The sequence below is a fragment of the Podarcis melisellensis genome (assembly GCF_964234715.1).
Source record: "Podarcis melisellensis genome assembly, chromosome: 3".
In the NCBI taxonomy this organism is placed as follows: domain Eukaryota; kingdom Metazoa; phylum Chordata; class Lepidosauria; order Squamata; family Lacertidae; genus Podarcis; species Podarcis melisellensis.
The window spans coordinates 25,687,432-25,703,402 of NC_138530.1; the positions used below are offsets into that span (position 1 = coordinate 25,687,432).

The 15,971-nt window shown below is 47.5% G+C and overlaps 1 protein-coding gene across 1 annotated transcript; it reads right to left on the reverse strand.

The window, feature by feature from the left end:
- Positions 1–600: 600 nt before the first annotated feature.
- BATF3 (basic leucine zipper ATF-like transcription factor 3) lies at positions 601–15,697 on the reverse strand. The gene is made up of 3 exons (XM_081904549.1): positions 15,542–15,697; positions 10,364–10,468; positions 601–1,428 (listed from the first exon to the last, which is right to left on the reverse strand). Exons 1-3 carry the CDS (start codon positions 15,605–15,607, stop codon positions 1,243–1,245), a joined length of 357 nt encoding a protein of 118 aa, XP_081760675.1. The 5' UTR covers positions 15,608–15,697; the 3' UTR covers positions 601–1,242.
- Between the last annotated feature and the right edge of the window lie 274 nt (positions 15,698–15,971).

The following is a 15,971-nucleotide window of genomic DNA, read 5'->3' on the forward strand; positions in this document are numbered from 1 at the left end:
ACTTTGGCTCTGATCCATAATAAAGCAGGAACTCACCAGCCAGGTAAATGCTTTTTTTCCTTATGGGGTGGCATGGAAGGGACTCATGAAGATGAAGAACAGTGCAAATAAAAGAGGGGCATCAATATGTTCTCTGTAGAATGGGGTTCCGAACAGCGGCTCAAAAGGAGGAGGAAATAAAAGGGTATCAATGCTGGAGGCACAGTTCAACAACGTAGCCAAACCATAGTCTCATTATTTGGTACTTTCTAAAGGAATGAAAGAACATACATGCCATACATTTAAAGCATGTGGCTTTCCCCAGAGCATCCTAGGAGCCATAGTTAGCCCCTCACGGAGCTACAATAAACTAGTGTTCTTAGGAATCTTTGGAGGAGCTCATGTGCTTTAAATTCATGGTGTGCTCGCAGTTAAGAAACCCTATGGTACTGCTCAAGAGAGGGGAATCTTCCTCTCTTCTTCCCTCTGCCATCCTCTGCATGCTTCCCTCAGGCCTCTCCTGAAAGCTGGGAACACCCCCCCCCCCCGCTGCCACCAAAATGAAGAATAAAAAAAAGACCTAGGATGTGGGCTACCCAATCACCAGGGCAGATGGCTGCATTTGTATCACTGAATTTATGTACGACTACAACAAGCCCGAAAAGTATACATGCAATGTTTGGATTTTCACAGAACTTGACAGAGAGTGGAAGGGGAGAAGCCCAAGGCACATAGGGAAGAAAGAATCTGGTAAGTAGGCAAGAGATGCAGAAGTGGCAATCCTTGGCTCCAGGATGTGCCCACTATCCCTTTTGGTTTCAAGCTCCAGAACAGGCTCTTCCCCTTTCCTCATCGTCGCCAGCACATTTCTTAGCAACAATGAGGACAAGAAAGTTGTGTCTTTAAAAATAAATGTGATGACATTATTTGCATTCAAGGCCACATTTCAGATTCCTTGCTGGACAAACAGCACACAGTGGAAACACGCACACAGATAGAGAGATAGAGATAGAGAGATAGAGTGAGAGAGGGAGAGCGAGAGCGAGAGCACTTTGTCCAAAGATTTTCCCACAAGGTTGCAGTCCATTCATGTTTTTCATCCTCAAGGAAGCATCCTGATTATTTACTAGACTTTCGCGGTGGGAAACCAGTCGCAAGTTGCGAGAGCGCTTGTCATGTCCATGAAGGATGGTGGAAAAGAAAGAGGCTCTCAAAAACTCTCTCGTATCAGTAGAAGTTGCAGATCCTCTGAAGGTGGCCTCCTCATCTTGGCAAGGGGCCACTGAGGACATCGTGTCTAGGAATCAAGCCAAAGTTTAAAGAGCAGTGTAACAGAGGGCAGACTTTTTCGTGGTTCCTCAAGACTTCGCTCAAGTGTTTCATTTCATCAGTCAGCTTTCCAATTTCTTTTTTCAGGGAGATATTCTCTTGCTCAAGGCACTCGTATTCCTGAAACGGATTATCACATGAGTTAAGCATGCAACCCAGCCAGCCACTGCCAGGCACATTTCCCCCACTTCGCTGTTTCCTCATTGCAAAGTAAATAAAAACAAGGCAAGGGGAAGAAATCAGATAAAAGCAGACTTGGTATCAGCTATCAAGAGCTACTCTGAAGATCGCGTCTCTGTGTGATATTCCTTGTACATCATGGTCTGGGCTTTGTTAGTTTAAGAACATTAAAAAAGTCTGGTGGATCAGGTGACTGGCCAATCTAGTCCAGCATCCTATTCCCAGTGGCCAATTACATGCCGATGAGAAGCATGTAAGCAGGATCTGAACACAACAGCATTTTTCCCTCTTATGGTTTCCAACAACTTGTAGTCAGAGGCATACTGGTAAGTAGCCACTGATAGTAATTTATGGGGTAAGGCAAGTTTGATATGTAAATGACTGCACCTTGAGGCAACAGAGTAAGCTTCACGACATCTGGGTCCAGACCTGAGATTCTGGCTGCACACACATGACATTTTATGCGGCAACCAATGGAGAATGAGTTCTTGCTTTCCCTACAAAGTCCACACATAACCTAGTGCATATCTTTGGCCCCACAAAAAGTGCTTTTTGAGAAACCTGTTCTGAAAATAAAGCCCATTTTGGAACGATTGCTATGTACAGTGGTACCTCGGGTTACATACACTTCAGGTTACAGACTCCACTAACCCATAAATAGTACCTTGGGTTAAGAACTTTGCTTCAGGATGAGAACACAAATCACGCAGCGGCAGTGGGAGGCCCCATTAGCTAAAGTGGTACCTCAGGTTAAGGACAGTTTTAGGTTAAGAACGGACCTCCAGAATGAATTAAGTTCTTAACCCGAGGTACCACTGTACCTACCGTATTTTTCGCCCCATAGGACGCACCGCCCCATAGGATGCACCTAGGTTTTTTGGGGGGGGAAATAAAGGGGGAAAGTATCCCCCCCGAGGCGCGGGGGCTGGCGCGGGGGCTGGCGCGGGGGAAGCCTGAGCTTCCCCTGACCCCAGCCCCCAGAACAGGCTGCTGCCCCAAGCCTTGCGTGCCCGGCGGGACCTCCAGCTGGGCGCGCAAGGCTTGCCGACATCTGCCTGAAGCAGGGGGCGGGCGAGGCTTAAGGACATCTGCCCGAAGCAGGGGGTGGGCTCCGCAGCTCGCCCCCTGCTTCGGGCTGCAGGCTGCCGCCCCAAGCCTCGCGTGTCCGGTGGGACCTCACACCGGGCTCCCCAGGCTTGCGGATAGCTTCCTGAAGCCTGGAGAGCGAGAGGGGTCAGTGCGCACCGACCCCTCTCGCTCTCCAGGCTTCAGCGAAAGCCTGCATTCGCTCCATAGGACGCACACACATTTCCCCTTCATTTTTGGAGGGGAAAAAGTGCGTCCTATAGGGCGAAAAATACGGTATTTAAAAACAGATGTAGGCGATAATGGCAATAAATGAGTGGGTGGGCAGTCACAATGACCATTTCCTTCTTCGTTCCCCTGGGATACGGTATATGTAAACAGGAAAAGTTGTGGAGATGGCAGGATTTAGAACCAATCTTGATAGAACCCACCATGTTGAGGATGAGCATGAATAATTCCCGACTGAGAAAAACTACATTTTTTGTGTGCTATGAACAAGATTAGTGTGTACACAGCCCTCAATTACTGCGGCCTTCACTAATGCAAATCTACTGTTTGCGTATCAGAGGCGTTGGCCCTTTGCGTGTTGAGTTCCACAGTGCCACCCACCAAATAATTCACACTTCAATTTTTGTTTAAGGTTTTTGGCATATTTTTGGCCACAACTTTATTCAAATACAAAATTTGTGAGTGGTTGCTTAGGCATTGGTTATGACTATCTGTCCTTGCCCCCCAAGGACAGAGCTGGTCCCTTCCGGACACCACCGGAAGCCAGCGTGGGAAACAAGTATTGGGTGAGAAAATGAAGCTGGGACACAGACCCTCACCTCTCACCCTCATGTTCCGGTGGGGCTTGCACGGCCCGAGTCCGGCTCCACGGACAAGGACGAAAGAATGGCAAGCCCCTGGATTCCTTTAACGGAATTCCCTTTCACCTCATTTGGAGGGGTAGGCACCTTACCCCTCCAAGCACCAATTAACCAATGCCTAACCGCCAACCTTACAAGTTGTGACGATTTGCTACGCAGTAGGCAAAAACCAAATGGCACCAGCCAATCAGCCAAATGGCAAAATTCCTACCAGGCCCCTGCACCAAGGCGAACGACCCCATGACAGGCATAGCAAGGTCAACTAAGCAAGACCACCCTAATTAAAGGGAGGGAGGGCGGGTGATCCGATCCAAAACGGCCAAGAGGACGTCCCTTCGACTGGCCCCTATATTTAAAGCCTCTGACCCCTCCTCCAAATTAGCAACATCAAAAAATCCCCAGCAACCCATTTAACCTTTTAAAGGCTGTGTTCTACCAAATTTGCCTAATCATGCCAAGGTGGCCTGTTCCCCAACCGCAACACGTGCTCTCTGTTAGGGAGAACACGCTTTGTGGTAGCTCAGAGGGGATAGACACATTCATGGCAGACAGACCTATCCCCAAACTATTAGCCATGACAGAGAAATGACGATACAGTGGGAATCTACCACCCAAGCAAGAGAAGACGCATGAAGGCACTGATTTGCATTAAAATGTACATGTACTAATTTATACATGTAGAGCAGCCTGCACAATCTGTGGCCCAGATGCCGCTAACTGTTGATGTGCAACTTCAAGATTCTTCCTGCTCTCCCTTCTTATCTTGAAACTGGACTAGGACCAGGCGGCAGCCCTTTAAGACAGAGGACACCTTCAAACGGAGGCCAGTCCTCTTCAAGCAAGAAACACAGCCCCTCTACATCTGTCCACATTACAATAGTCTTATGAAAATAGCTGTGCACACACTGCGTTTCCAGTGCTGGGTTTTTAATTCACATTCACACATGATGGCCATCAAAACACATATGGATCCTGTCCTCTCTTATTTTTCTTTTTTCTTCTTTTTATAGATTTTCTTGGTTTACAAAAGTACACGCCTTGCCTCTTTTTTCAAGTTGCACAGTCGTTTCTACAGATCAGTTGCATTTGTTATGAGACATTAGTGTTGAGTTCCTGTCCCCTCTTATAAAATAATACAGTTTGATGCACTCTCAAATTAGCCGCACATCAATTGGATTCCTTAAGCTGTTTCTACTTTGCCTCTAGTCAATGACCCCGGTGCATTCATAAACAGAACTGAATCTGACACTGATGAAGCTGTGCTGATGTGAACAGCCAGGGGAAGAGCTGTGAAACAAACACAGACACTGATCGCAAAATACAACTTCGTTGTGCACTAATGGGAACACACCCCGAATCAGACCATTGGCTCATCTAGTTCAGTGTTCCCTACACTGGTGGACAGCAGCACTCCAGGTGTTCAGAACATGCCCTACAGTACGTAGTGATAGCTGGGACCTTCTGTATGCAAAAGCAGATATTCTCTCACTGAGTTATGACCCTTCCCTTTCAGCTGCTGGAGGGGGAAAGGCAACAATTGCTGTCCTCCCATGTTCTGAAAACCTAGCAGTTACTTAGATCTGCTGCCATCAGAAACTGGCGCACACAAACATGTCTGTTATGAGCAAAGGAACCAACTGGAAATAAAGAAATACTCATAACTGTAGAGAGGCTTGCAATCAAACCAAACACAACCCAATATCCATCTCTTGTGATCTGTCAGTTTTTGTGTTGTTGTTTTAAAAAAAGAACAGGTGAAAACCAGGAGGCAGGAAAGTTTATTAAGCCCCCTGGTGAGCTCTGCACATAGCACTCTCCTCTTTCAAATCCTTCCACAAAACCCACATCATTTGCAAACCCTTTCCTGGATCATCACAGCTTCCATTTTTAAAATGAAACAATCTTAATAATCTGCACTTCCTGTAGTCTCCCATCCTCTCTGCTCCTTTATCAAACATTATCTGCTTTCTTCATCGGTGTGCTTGTCAAATGAAACATAGACGCAAAGCTGCTTTTTAAATTATTATTTTTTAAGTGCAGGTGGGGAAAAGAGATGTGGTTTAGGCACCAATGCAAATGTACAGCAGGTTGCTGGTCCCCCCCCCCTGATTTGAATGTGGCTAGGAGAATTTATAGCAATACACCTTAAAAAAGAAAAGTAGATAGAAGCAGTTGCCTGGAACAGCTGCTATGGTCACTAAGTTCATTACCTGCTTGAAGCGTGCCACGTATCACACATGGAGGGGATGAATAATTTGCCCTCTTCTATGGAAATGTCACATTAATCTCTCTGGTTCTCCCCCCTAATTTCCTAAAATGCATTCAGGATTGCTCATAAGAAAGCATTGAAGCACTAAATGATAAAACTCACAGTAGTTGTTACGACCTCACTGAACACAGTCTTGGCCAACACCCTTCTTATTCTAGTTTTGAGCCTCTCTTCTAAAGAAAATCAGCTTTACAGTAATCAGTTACAGGAGTGAAAGGGAAAGGAGTTAAAAGGAATGCAGAAATGTACTCCAGGGGAATGTGAGACTAAAGAAACTACTACTCTAAAGTTGCAACATGGTCCCAACCGGGGGCTCTCGAACAACAGACCATTCAGGTAGTCTGCAGGAAGTTTGTAGAACAATGAAGAATAGATGTTCTTGGTCTGACATTTGATTGATTGACTTTTTCTGATAAAGGAGATTGGGACAGCTTTGATCAGGGACAGCTTATTGACTAATCTCTGTGATTTTCATAATATAGTGGTACCTCAGGTTACAGACGCTTCAGGTTACAGACTCCACTAACCCAGAAATAGTACCTTGGGTTAAGAACTTTGCTTCAGGATAAGAACAGAAATCACACAGCAGCAGCGTGACAGTAGCGGGAGGTCCCATTAGCTAAAGTGGTACCTCAGGTTAAGAACAGTTTGAGGTTAAGAACGGACCTCCAGAACAAATTAAGTTCTTAACCCATGGTACTGCTGTACAGTACTGATGCAGCCTTAAACTGATGAGGACCGCAGTACCTCAAGGACCACCTCTTCCCATATAAACCATCCCGGACTCTGCACTCATCATCTGAGGCCCTTCTCATAGGCGCCGACTCCATGGGGCCTGAGGGGGCCTGAGCCCCCTCAAAAAATTGTTTGGGGGGGCTCTGCCCCCCCAATAATTTAAGAAAATTATTAGTTATATTATGCTTTGTAAAATCACAAAATTATGTTGGTATTTTTTATTTTCCTTGTTTGACGATAGATAAAATACATTCAGTAATGAGTTAAAACAAAGCCACTCCCGATCTAGAGAGGGGGTGGGGTTGCGGGCTCTCGACCCATCAACAATCTCGCGGGGCTGGCGTCCCCCTAGCTCATTAATATTCACTGCCCACGGCAGCAGCCAATCGGCTGCCGCAAAGGGCGGGCACTCAGAGGTTCACTTAAGGTTGGGGCAGCCCGGGGCTCGCCCCTTTCGTTCCCCCAGCAGCAGCGGTTTGGAGGTCTTGGCCCCCCCCCAATATTTTTTATAAGTTGGTATGGGCCCCCGCCCCCCCAATATTTTTTATAAGTCGGCGCCCCTGGCCCTTCTCCATGTGCCTCCTACATGTGAAGCTCAAAGGGTAGCATCGAGGGCTGGGCGATATCAGCTTTTCAACATCGCGGTATATCACCAGTCAAACATCGTGGTCTGGTGATATATCGCGATGTTGAAAAAACAAGCTGCATTGGCCTCAGCCTGCAAGGCGCCGGGAGAATTTGTCGCAGCTCTCACTGCGGAAACTGAGACGGTTTCACCCCAGTGCCTAGCAGGCTGGGCCAACACAGCTTGTTTGTCTAGCTCAGCTGGGGCGCGGGAGGGTTCCCCAATCCCAGAAGAGCCATCCCTGGTCCTCCCCTCCAACTTGCGCAGGAGCCAGCGTTGGGCTGGGGGATCCTTTAACTGCTCGGCCGAGGGGAGCGGCAACCACACACTCTTCAGCCAAGCGGTTTAAAGATGCAGAGAGAGGCACAAGCTGTATCGACGCCTCACCGATGCATCTGTTTTCTTCCTCTGCGCAGTATGAGGGCAGCGTGAGATAGCGGTTTCACTCAGTGATGCATCGCTGGTGAAACCGCCCCCGCTCCTGAGTCCCTCTGCTAGTAATGCTCACTGGAGGAAGTTGCTAGCGGAGGGACTCAGGAGCGGTGGCGGTTTCACCAGCGATATATCACTGAGTGAAGCGGACATTGCAGTCTGCTCCTCATACCAGTCCTGGGCGATATACTGATATATCACCTAGGCCTAGTGGCAACACAAGAAGGGGCCTTTTCTGCAGTGGCTCCTCATCTGTGGAATGCTCTCCCCCGGGAGGTTCGCCTGGTACCTTCATTATGTATTTTTAGGCACCAGGCAAAAACATTCCTCTTCAACCAGGCCCTTGGCTGATTTATATCCTACAGCCTTTTAAATGTTGTCTGTGAGAAGGGGGCCATTATTGTTTTGCTGCTTTATTTAATTATTTACATGTTTTTATCCAGTATTTTATTCTGTGAACTGCTCTGAGATCTTATGATGAAGGGTGGCATATTATTATTATTATTATTATTATTATTATTATTATTATTATTATTATTATTATTATTCCCCTTTATATGTTACTAGATAAAGGGACATTTTCATACCAAAGCAATTATTTTGACAACAATGCCAACATTGAAGGGGAAATGTTATTAAAATCTGAAATCTATGTTTTGATTTTTAGAATAACTAAATATTTACTAAATGGTCTCCTGAGGGGCCACTCCCATGCCAGTAAGTGGCCTGCAAAAAAAAAAAAAATGTTGGATAACTGCCATGACTCTGGTAAAAAATAGTTTCCGCAGAAGCTACACCTGTTGAAAGCTCCTTTTCTGTACACCAGTTAACGTGTAGGAACCCCGTCTTCTTCCGCTCTACTTGTTACATAGAAGACACATTGAAAAGAGCAAAGGGAAAGCCTTTGGCAATCGGGGCTTTATAGCCCTGAAAGACACGCAACAGCAAGAAGGGCTGTGGCACAGACTTCTAATATCATGAACATTGCAGAGAGAGTGAACAGTGAAAAACACACCAATTTTGACTCAAAACATGACACGCTCCAGGATCTTCTGAACCTGGCAGGGTGTGTAAGATGCAGGCCAGTCAAAACTGTACTTCATGTGGTTTGTAATTATTATGCAGAATTCACTGCCCCAGGCTGCATTGAGAACCACGAGTTTAAGCATCCTTGAAAATGTGTTTGCAGAGGAAAGAACCACCTAGGAGCCTCAAGGGTGAAGCATGGAACATCTGTGATCAGAGGCAGTCTACCACTGATCACCAATGCCCTGTTCAAACAGCTGGGGGTGTTCAGCTCCACTGCACCTTGCCTTCTGAGCATCCTGCTAGCCTCTCTGTCAGAAACAGAATGCAGAAATAGATGGGCCTGAGGTTTTCTGACACACCAAAGCTGAGCTCCTTCAGGAAAACTGGCAATGGCTAAATGCTACCTCCAAGATGAGAAGCAGTTTGCCTCTGAATGCCAGCTGCTGGGGAAGAAAAATGGAAGAGGGTTTCTGCACTCATGCCCTGCATCTGGGTTTCCCATAGGCATCTGGTTGGCCACTCTGGAATAACATGTGACAGACATTGCTCATCACATTATGGACTGCCTGGTCACAGGATTTACTGACTCCAGCTGCAGAAGCTGAAGTTGCTGAAGAGACCAGAGACCATCTTGGTTGTGAGTCGTGGAAGACCTGCTCCCTGCCTTGCAGGCCTTTTCCCACCTGGCCTGGGATGCTGGAGCCCTGACTGACTCCAGCTACAAAAGCTGAGGCTGCTGAACAGACTCTTGGGCTGGAGTATTGTTTTGTTGTAGGGAGGAGAGTGAAAGGTTGTTGCTGCTATTGATGTTAATTTTTGTATCTTTACTCTTCGATCTTGTTGTGATTTAATGTGGAAGTTGTTCAGTTTAGTTCTGTACTTTTTAATGTGTTTCGTTTATTGTTTAAGACCATTTTTATTATATTTGCAATTATGTAATGGTTTGAACACTAGAAATATGGCATACAAATAAAAGGATGTATTTATATATGAACATTTATAATAATTTAAAAATGTCATCTACTTCAGTCATGCAAGGCAGTGTTTGCCACATCGCCAAACTGCTAACACGGTAGTGACTGAACAGATGCAAATTGGTAGAAGGGGACCATGAATTCCACAGGTGTTTGCATGTGAATATCTTAAGAGTCCTAGAACTGGAAGGAACCTTGTAGGTCATCCAATCCGTTGCTGAAAGCAGGATCTGTAGTGCAGAATGCAATTGCTGCCTCCCTGACAGATGGCTGTCTACAACCTCTGCTACACTACCACCAGCAAAGGGGAACCCAACCCCTCCCAAGGCCGGCTGTTCCACTGTCAAACAACCCATAACCATTTGGATGTCTCACCTAAATGTTTAAGCCAAAATCCGCTTCCCTGCAATTTCCACCCATCAGTTCTAGTGCCACCCCTTGCAAGTAACAGAGAACACACCAGCTCTCTCTTCGGTTTGACAGCCCTTCAGATACTGCAAGGCAAGTGATTCCCCTGCCTGTTCCTTCTCCATACAACACCTCCCCCTAGCTGCTTCTCTTCCAGACTCATGTTTGCTGCATCCCAGGAAAAAGCAGCAGCGTGGGGTGGGAGGACAGTAGTACCAGTAGGCAGAGAAAGGGTTAAGCACCCCCCTCCCACCAGCTGCTTTTCCGCTACAAAACACACACTCCCCTTTGCTACTTTACAGCTGCTCAACAACAAGCCAGGTTGCCCAGCCCTGACAAATGCTGCCATTTTGTTCAGCCCTTAAATAAGTATGAAGAGGGCCTTAATTTGCACTCAGGAGTGATATTAGTGCTCTTCCCTCCCTCAGGGATCCACAGCAATATTCACCTCGTGGAGTTTATCTGCTTTCTGTGTTTGTTTCTTTCTGCTCCTCTGGGCCGCAACTCTGTTCTTCTCTCTCCGTCGTACTTTCCTTTCATCGTCTTCATGACCCTGGCCAACAAAATCAGATTACTTAGTTAGGGTTCACCTACAAAGGAGTTTAATGTGGATTTGAAGCTCCTTGTGCCTCCATTCCCCACCCCCACCTGCAGCGTTCACAGAATTCATCCAACAGGCAGCCAGTTAATTTGGTTCTCCCGCCTCCAAGTTAATTAAGATTTTTCCAATCCACGGCTAATCCAGTTTGTAGAGGCTTCCAGTATAAAATCACATGCACTGACTATGGATGCAATGAAGCACATTGTGTAGGTGTGTGTGTAGTGAGGTTTTGCAGTGTGGTGCTGGAGGAGACTCTTGGGAGTCCCATGGACTGCAAGAAGATCAAACCAATCCATTCTTAAGGAAATCAGCCCTGAGTGCTCACTGGAAGGACAGATCCTGAAGCTGAGGCTCCAATACTTTGGCCACCTCAGGAGAAGAGAAGACTACCTGGAAAAGACCCTGATGTTGGGAAAGATGGAGGGCACAAGGAGAAGGGGATGACAGAGGACGAGATGCTTGGACAGTGTTATTGAAGCTACCAGCATGAGTTTCACCAAACTGCGGGAGGCAGTGGAAGACAGGAGCGCCTGGCGTTCTCTGGTCCATGGGGTCACGAAGAGTCGGACACGACTAAACGACTAAACAACAACAACACGCCATCTATTACTGCACCTTCTGCTTTCATTTGCTCCTTACCTGAGCACAGCTTAGCCATTCTGTTTCCATCAGCCAAAAGGAAAGGATATATCATGCCTATTTCCACCAACTGTGGCTGAAGGTAATCATATTATTATTATTATTTTTAAACTGCTCTTCTGCAAAACAGCAGTATTAATAATAAAATTAAAAATGTGCTTCAGGAGAAATTGACACATACAAGAGATGTCCTTTGCAGTTGCCGACACATTTCCAAACATGCCTACTTCCAACTACTGCATGCTGGGGGTAGGTTTGCCGAACATAACTAAACCTTTATATTTCTTAAATTTTAATACCAAGGCTTGTGTAAGAGCAGTCTTGTGCAAAACCTCCATACACACACACACACACACACTCAACTACAACATGTAAACATTAACTGGGAGTGAAGGGAAATGGGAAGGTGGACAGAAAAAGGTGAAGAACATGGAAAGAAGAAAGAATCACTGGAGCACTGGGGGCTAGATGGACTAGGATCTTGTTTATCTCTTAGTTCAAATCCCTTTCCCAATTCACAACTCTTCATTTTGACCATTGTGAAGTACGCCAGTAGCATTTGTTATTGCACACTTCCTGGTATGTGTCCTATTTTTAAATTTTTTTAAGAAGGTGAACTGGAAAAGAAACAAAAAAATGGGAATGGAGGGTAGATTGGCTGCTGCTGTAGCACCTGCAGCTTAACGTAAGAGGAGCCTGCTGGATCAGGCCAGTGGCCCATCAAGTCCAGCATCCTGTTCTCACAGTGGCCAACCAGAGACCTGTTGGAAACCGCAAGTGCAACCTGAGCACAAGAGCACTCTCCCCTCTGGTGGTTTCCAGCAGCTGGTATTCAGAAGCATGGCATGGCCCCTTCGCTCTGCTTAATGGGTCCTGGAAGGCTTTGGTGTGCTTAAAAAAAGGTAAAGGGACCCCTGACCATTAGGTCCAGTTGCAGACGACTCTGGGGTTGCGGCGCTTATCTCTGGGGTTGTGGCACCAAGGGAACCGGCATACAGCTTCCGGGTCATGTGGCCAGCATGACAAAGCCGCTTCTGGCATAGCAGAGAAGCATGGAAACACCGTTTATCTTCCCGCCGGAGCAGTACCTATTTATCTACTTGCACTTTGTTGTGCTTTCAAACTGCTAGGTTAGCAGGAGCAGGGACCAAGCAACGGGAGCTCACCCCGTTGCGGGGATTCGAACCGCCAACCTTCTGATCGGCAAGTCCTAGCTTAATGGGCCCTGAAGGCTTTGGTGTGCTTGGATCCCAGCAAAATCACTGAAGCAGACCTGGGTCTTCTCTCTGCTTTCCCCTTAAGGGTATGATCTGCTCGCTGAGGCTTTCCACTGTCTTCTGTGATGGTAAGCACTTTGCATGTGCACGGGGGTTCCCCCACTGAGAATGCATCGAATTTCCAATCTAACTCACTCCTTCTCCCCCCATTGCCCCCCACTCCTTCTCCTTCTCTTTGAAAAGCAACTTCAAAAAAAACACACAAGACGGTATCGCTGAGGGTACCTACTGCCTTCCGGCAAGGCATGACCAATGAGTCGCTTATGACCACTGGTGGGTTTTGATTTAGAGAATCATACAGTGGGTATACTGCAACAAAATTTTGCAGTATGAAGTGCAATTTTGTTCCGGGTTCCAGCCACTCCCCATGCCATCCCCTACCCCAAGATCCACTCCTAATAGACAGAAATCCATGCCCACCACGGATAGGGTTGCCATATTTCAAAAAGCAAAAATCTAGACAGAAAGGTTCTTTTGGTTTTTTAATTGCAAAATCGCAAGGAAATGGGATGTTCTCGAGCTACCGTATTTCTGAGGGAAATCTGCAAAAACGACACTCCTGACATGGGCTGCCATACGTCCGGATTTTCCCGGACATTTTTGATGATTTCCGCACAGACACAGCTTGTGGCCTTATGCCAACCCTAAGTGAGGATGCTCCACTCCAATGTGGTTTTCTACTCCCTGCTTTGGGAAGGGCGAAATGGACATGCTTGTGCCCGATCCTAGTTATATCAGATTGTTTAATTTCCCCATTGATGTCTATGGGTAATTCTAGCCTCCTTCCCTGGAGACGTTTAAAAATTAGCATTTCAGGATGAACAAGGATGTGGCCAATCTGGAGAAAGAGATTGTCCTTTCTGCCCTTCCCTGTTCCTTTCTCTTTCCATCCACTCTGATTCATTCCCTCCTTCCACCTCGCTGTCAGTTTATTTCTTCTCACTCTCTCAGTCACTAATCTGTTAGTTATTGTTATGCAATTTAAATTCAGGCCCATCTAAGCTTAGCATCCTCTTCTCACAGTGGCCGACCAGATGCCTGTGCAAAGAGCCCTCTCTCTTCCCTCTGGTGGTTTCCATCAACTGGCATTCAGAAGCATTGGTGCCTCCAAGCTGTGGAGGCAGAGCAATCATGGCTTGTAGCCACAGAAAGATAGGGCTGTTGTTCAATGGGCAAATTCAAGCTGCGTGCCTTTGCTCTGTTAGTGTCAAATGGACAAACAGAGCAACTTGTTCTAAGTTTGTTCTGAAATGTATAGTCCCATAGGAGATCCCTGGCAGACACAGTCCACCAGGGTTCCTTTCAGTGGTGCCAAGTGGGGTAGAGGGGTCCCGGTCGCATAAAGATTGAGAATAGCCAAGTTGACAACCTGTAACTTATAAGTCATAGACCTTAGAATCATAGAATTGCAGAGTTGGAACGGTCGCGAGCGTCATCTGCCATGCAGGAAACTTTCACCTGGAATTATTTCTGTGCACACCTGCTCCTCCGCCCTCACCCGCTTCACAGATTTCTTCTAAAACATACCCCATGCGATTTCATTTATTTATTAAATTCATATACTGCCCTTTGCCTGAAGATCTCAGGGCAGTTCACAGCCCAAAAATAGATTAAAAACACAAAATATGTAATAAAAACGAGGAAAAGACAAAACCCATAGCCTTTCCTGGTAAGTAAACCGCTCTACACACACCTCTGTCATTTTGGCTGCCCTGCTCCTCTACCCCCATATATTTTTTTGATCTGATTTTGTTTTTTGAGACTGCACAGCAGCACCAAACCTCTGCAACCCTGCTTGGATCACGGTGGTTTTATTTCCGATCCCTCAGAAGCAGGGGGCAGATTTACTACAAAGCTAAATGAAGCTCAAGCTTCAGGGTCTCAAATTCAAGAGGAGCCCCAGAAGTGACTTCAGTCCACTTTGATTAAAATTTTTGGGTCTAGTAGCACAAATCAGATAAGATATTTTTTTTTGCTGCATACAGTGGTACCTCGGGTTACATACGCTTCAAGTTACAGACTCCGCTAACCCAGAAATAGTGCTTCAGGTTAAGAACTTTGCTTTAGGATAAGAACAGAAATCGGGCTCCGGTGGCATGGCAGCAGCAGGAGGCCCCATTAGCTAAAGTGGTGCTTCAGGTTAAGAACAGTTTCAGGTTAAGTACAGACCTCTGGAACGAATTAAGTACTTAACCTGAGGTACCACTGTACATTTCAACAAAGTCTGAGAGTTAGTAGCACAGTAAGTTGGCTGTTCTGCTGTGGCTAATATAACCCCTTCCCTTTTTTGAAAAAACAGACCCTAAAGAGGAAACTAAGCTTAGGGTCTGGAAACTAAGTCTTATGAGGAGCAGGGTATGTTTAGCCTGGAAAAGAGGAGACTGAGAGGAGATATGATAGCCACCTCCAAATATCTTAACGGTTGCCACATGGAAGAGGGAACATGCTCGCTTTCTGCTGGAGGGTGGGACTCGAGGCAATGGCTTTAAAGTTACAAGAAAGGCCACTAAACATTCGGAAAAACTTTCTGACAGTCACAGTGGCGTAGCGTGGGTTGTCAGCACCCGGGGCAAGGCAAGTAATTTGCGCCCCCTAACCCGTGGATTTGCGCCCCCTAACCCTAACCCCCAGATGTTGCGGCCGGTGCAGCTGGCCCCCCCTGCACCCCCCACGCTCACCACTGGACAGTCAGATCTGTTTGGCAGCAGAAGAGACTCCCACAAGAGGTGATGGACTCTCTTTCCTTGGAGGTTTTTAAGCAGAGGTTAGATGACCATGCTGTCCTGGGTGCTTTCAGCTGAGATTCCTGCACTAGATGACCCTGGGGGTCTTTCCCAACTCTTAAGATTCTGATGATTCTATGAATTTTGGATACCCAAAAACGCAAATTGTGGTGATCTGTCCATGGGAGCAACCCCATGGAAGAAGAGAAGCGTGGTTAGACCCCGTTGCTGGTTGTGAAGGGGCCCCCATAGCAGCTCAAGCTTCAAGCTCCCCCCCTCAATGTAGGTCTTCTGGGAAGGAGCGCGCCAGGAGGACTCGGCGCAACCTTCCCCCCGGGTCCCCTTTCCAGCCCACTTCCCGGCCCCGGTCCCTCTCCCTGGCTTACCTGCTGCGTCCCCTCCGAAGAGGAGCTCCTTCGCAAAGTGCTCGCCGCCGGCGCGCCCTGAGACATCCCGCCGAGGCGGCGCTGGCGCTCCTCCTTGTGCGCGCAGCCGGCAGGAGGCGGCGGCCAAAGCGCATCGGGGGAGCCCCGGAGAGGTGGAGCGTCGTCGTCGCCGCGCTGCGCCGGACGAATGCCTGCCTGCCTGGCTTGCTTGCTTTGCCTCTCAGCCTAGGCGGAAAGCCCAGCCCGGGACATCCCGGCAGCTGCCGGCAACCGCGAGGCGCGCGTGCTTCCCCGGCCGCTCGCCGCCTTCCTGGGGCAGAACCCGGCCGGGAAGAGAGCAGAAGCAGGCAGGCGCCCGCTCCCGCTCCCGCGCTCGCCTGACTGGGGCGCCCGGGCTGCGGCGGCGGCGGCGCCTTCCGAGGCGGGCTTC

Coding starts and splice junctions, on each gene's coding strand:
- BATF3 (XM_081904549.1), bottom strand. CDS start 15,607: ATGTCTCAGGGCGCGCCGGCGGCGAGCACTTTGCGAAGGAGCTCCTCT. Junction 10,469..15,541: donor CTTCGGAGGGGACGCAGCAG/GTAAGCCAGGGA, acceptor TTTGTTGGCCAG/GGTCATGAAGACGATGAAAG. Junction 1,429..10,363: donor AAGCAGATAAACTCCACGAG/GTGAATATTGCT, acceptor AATCCGTTTCAG/GAATACGAGTGCCTTGAGCA.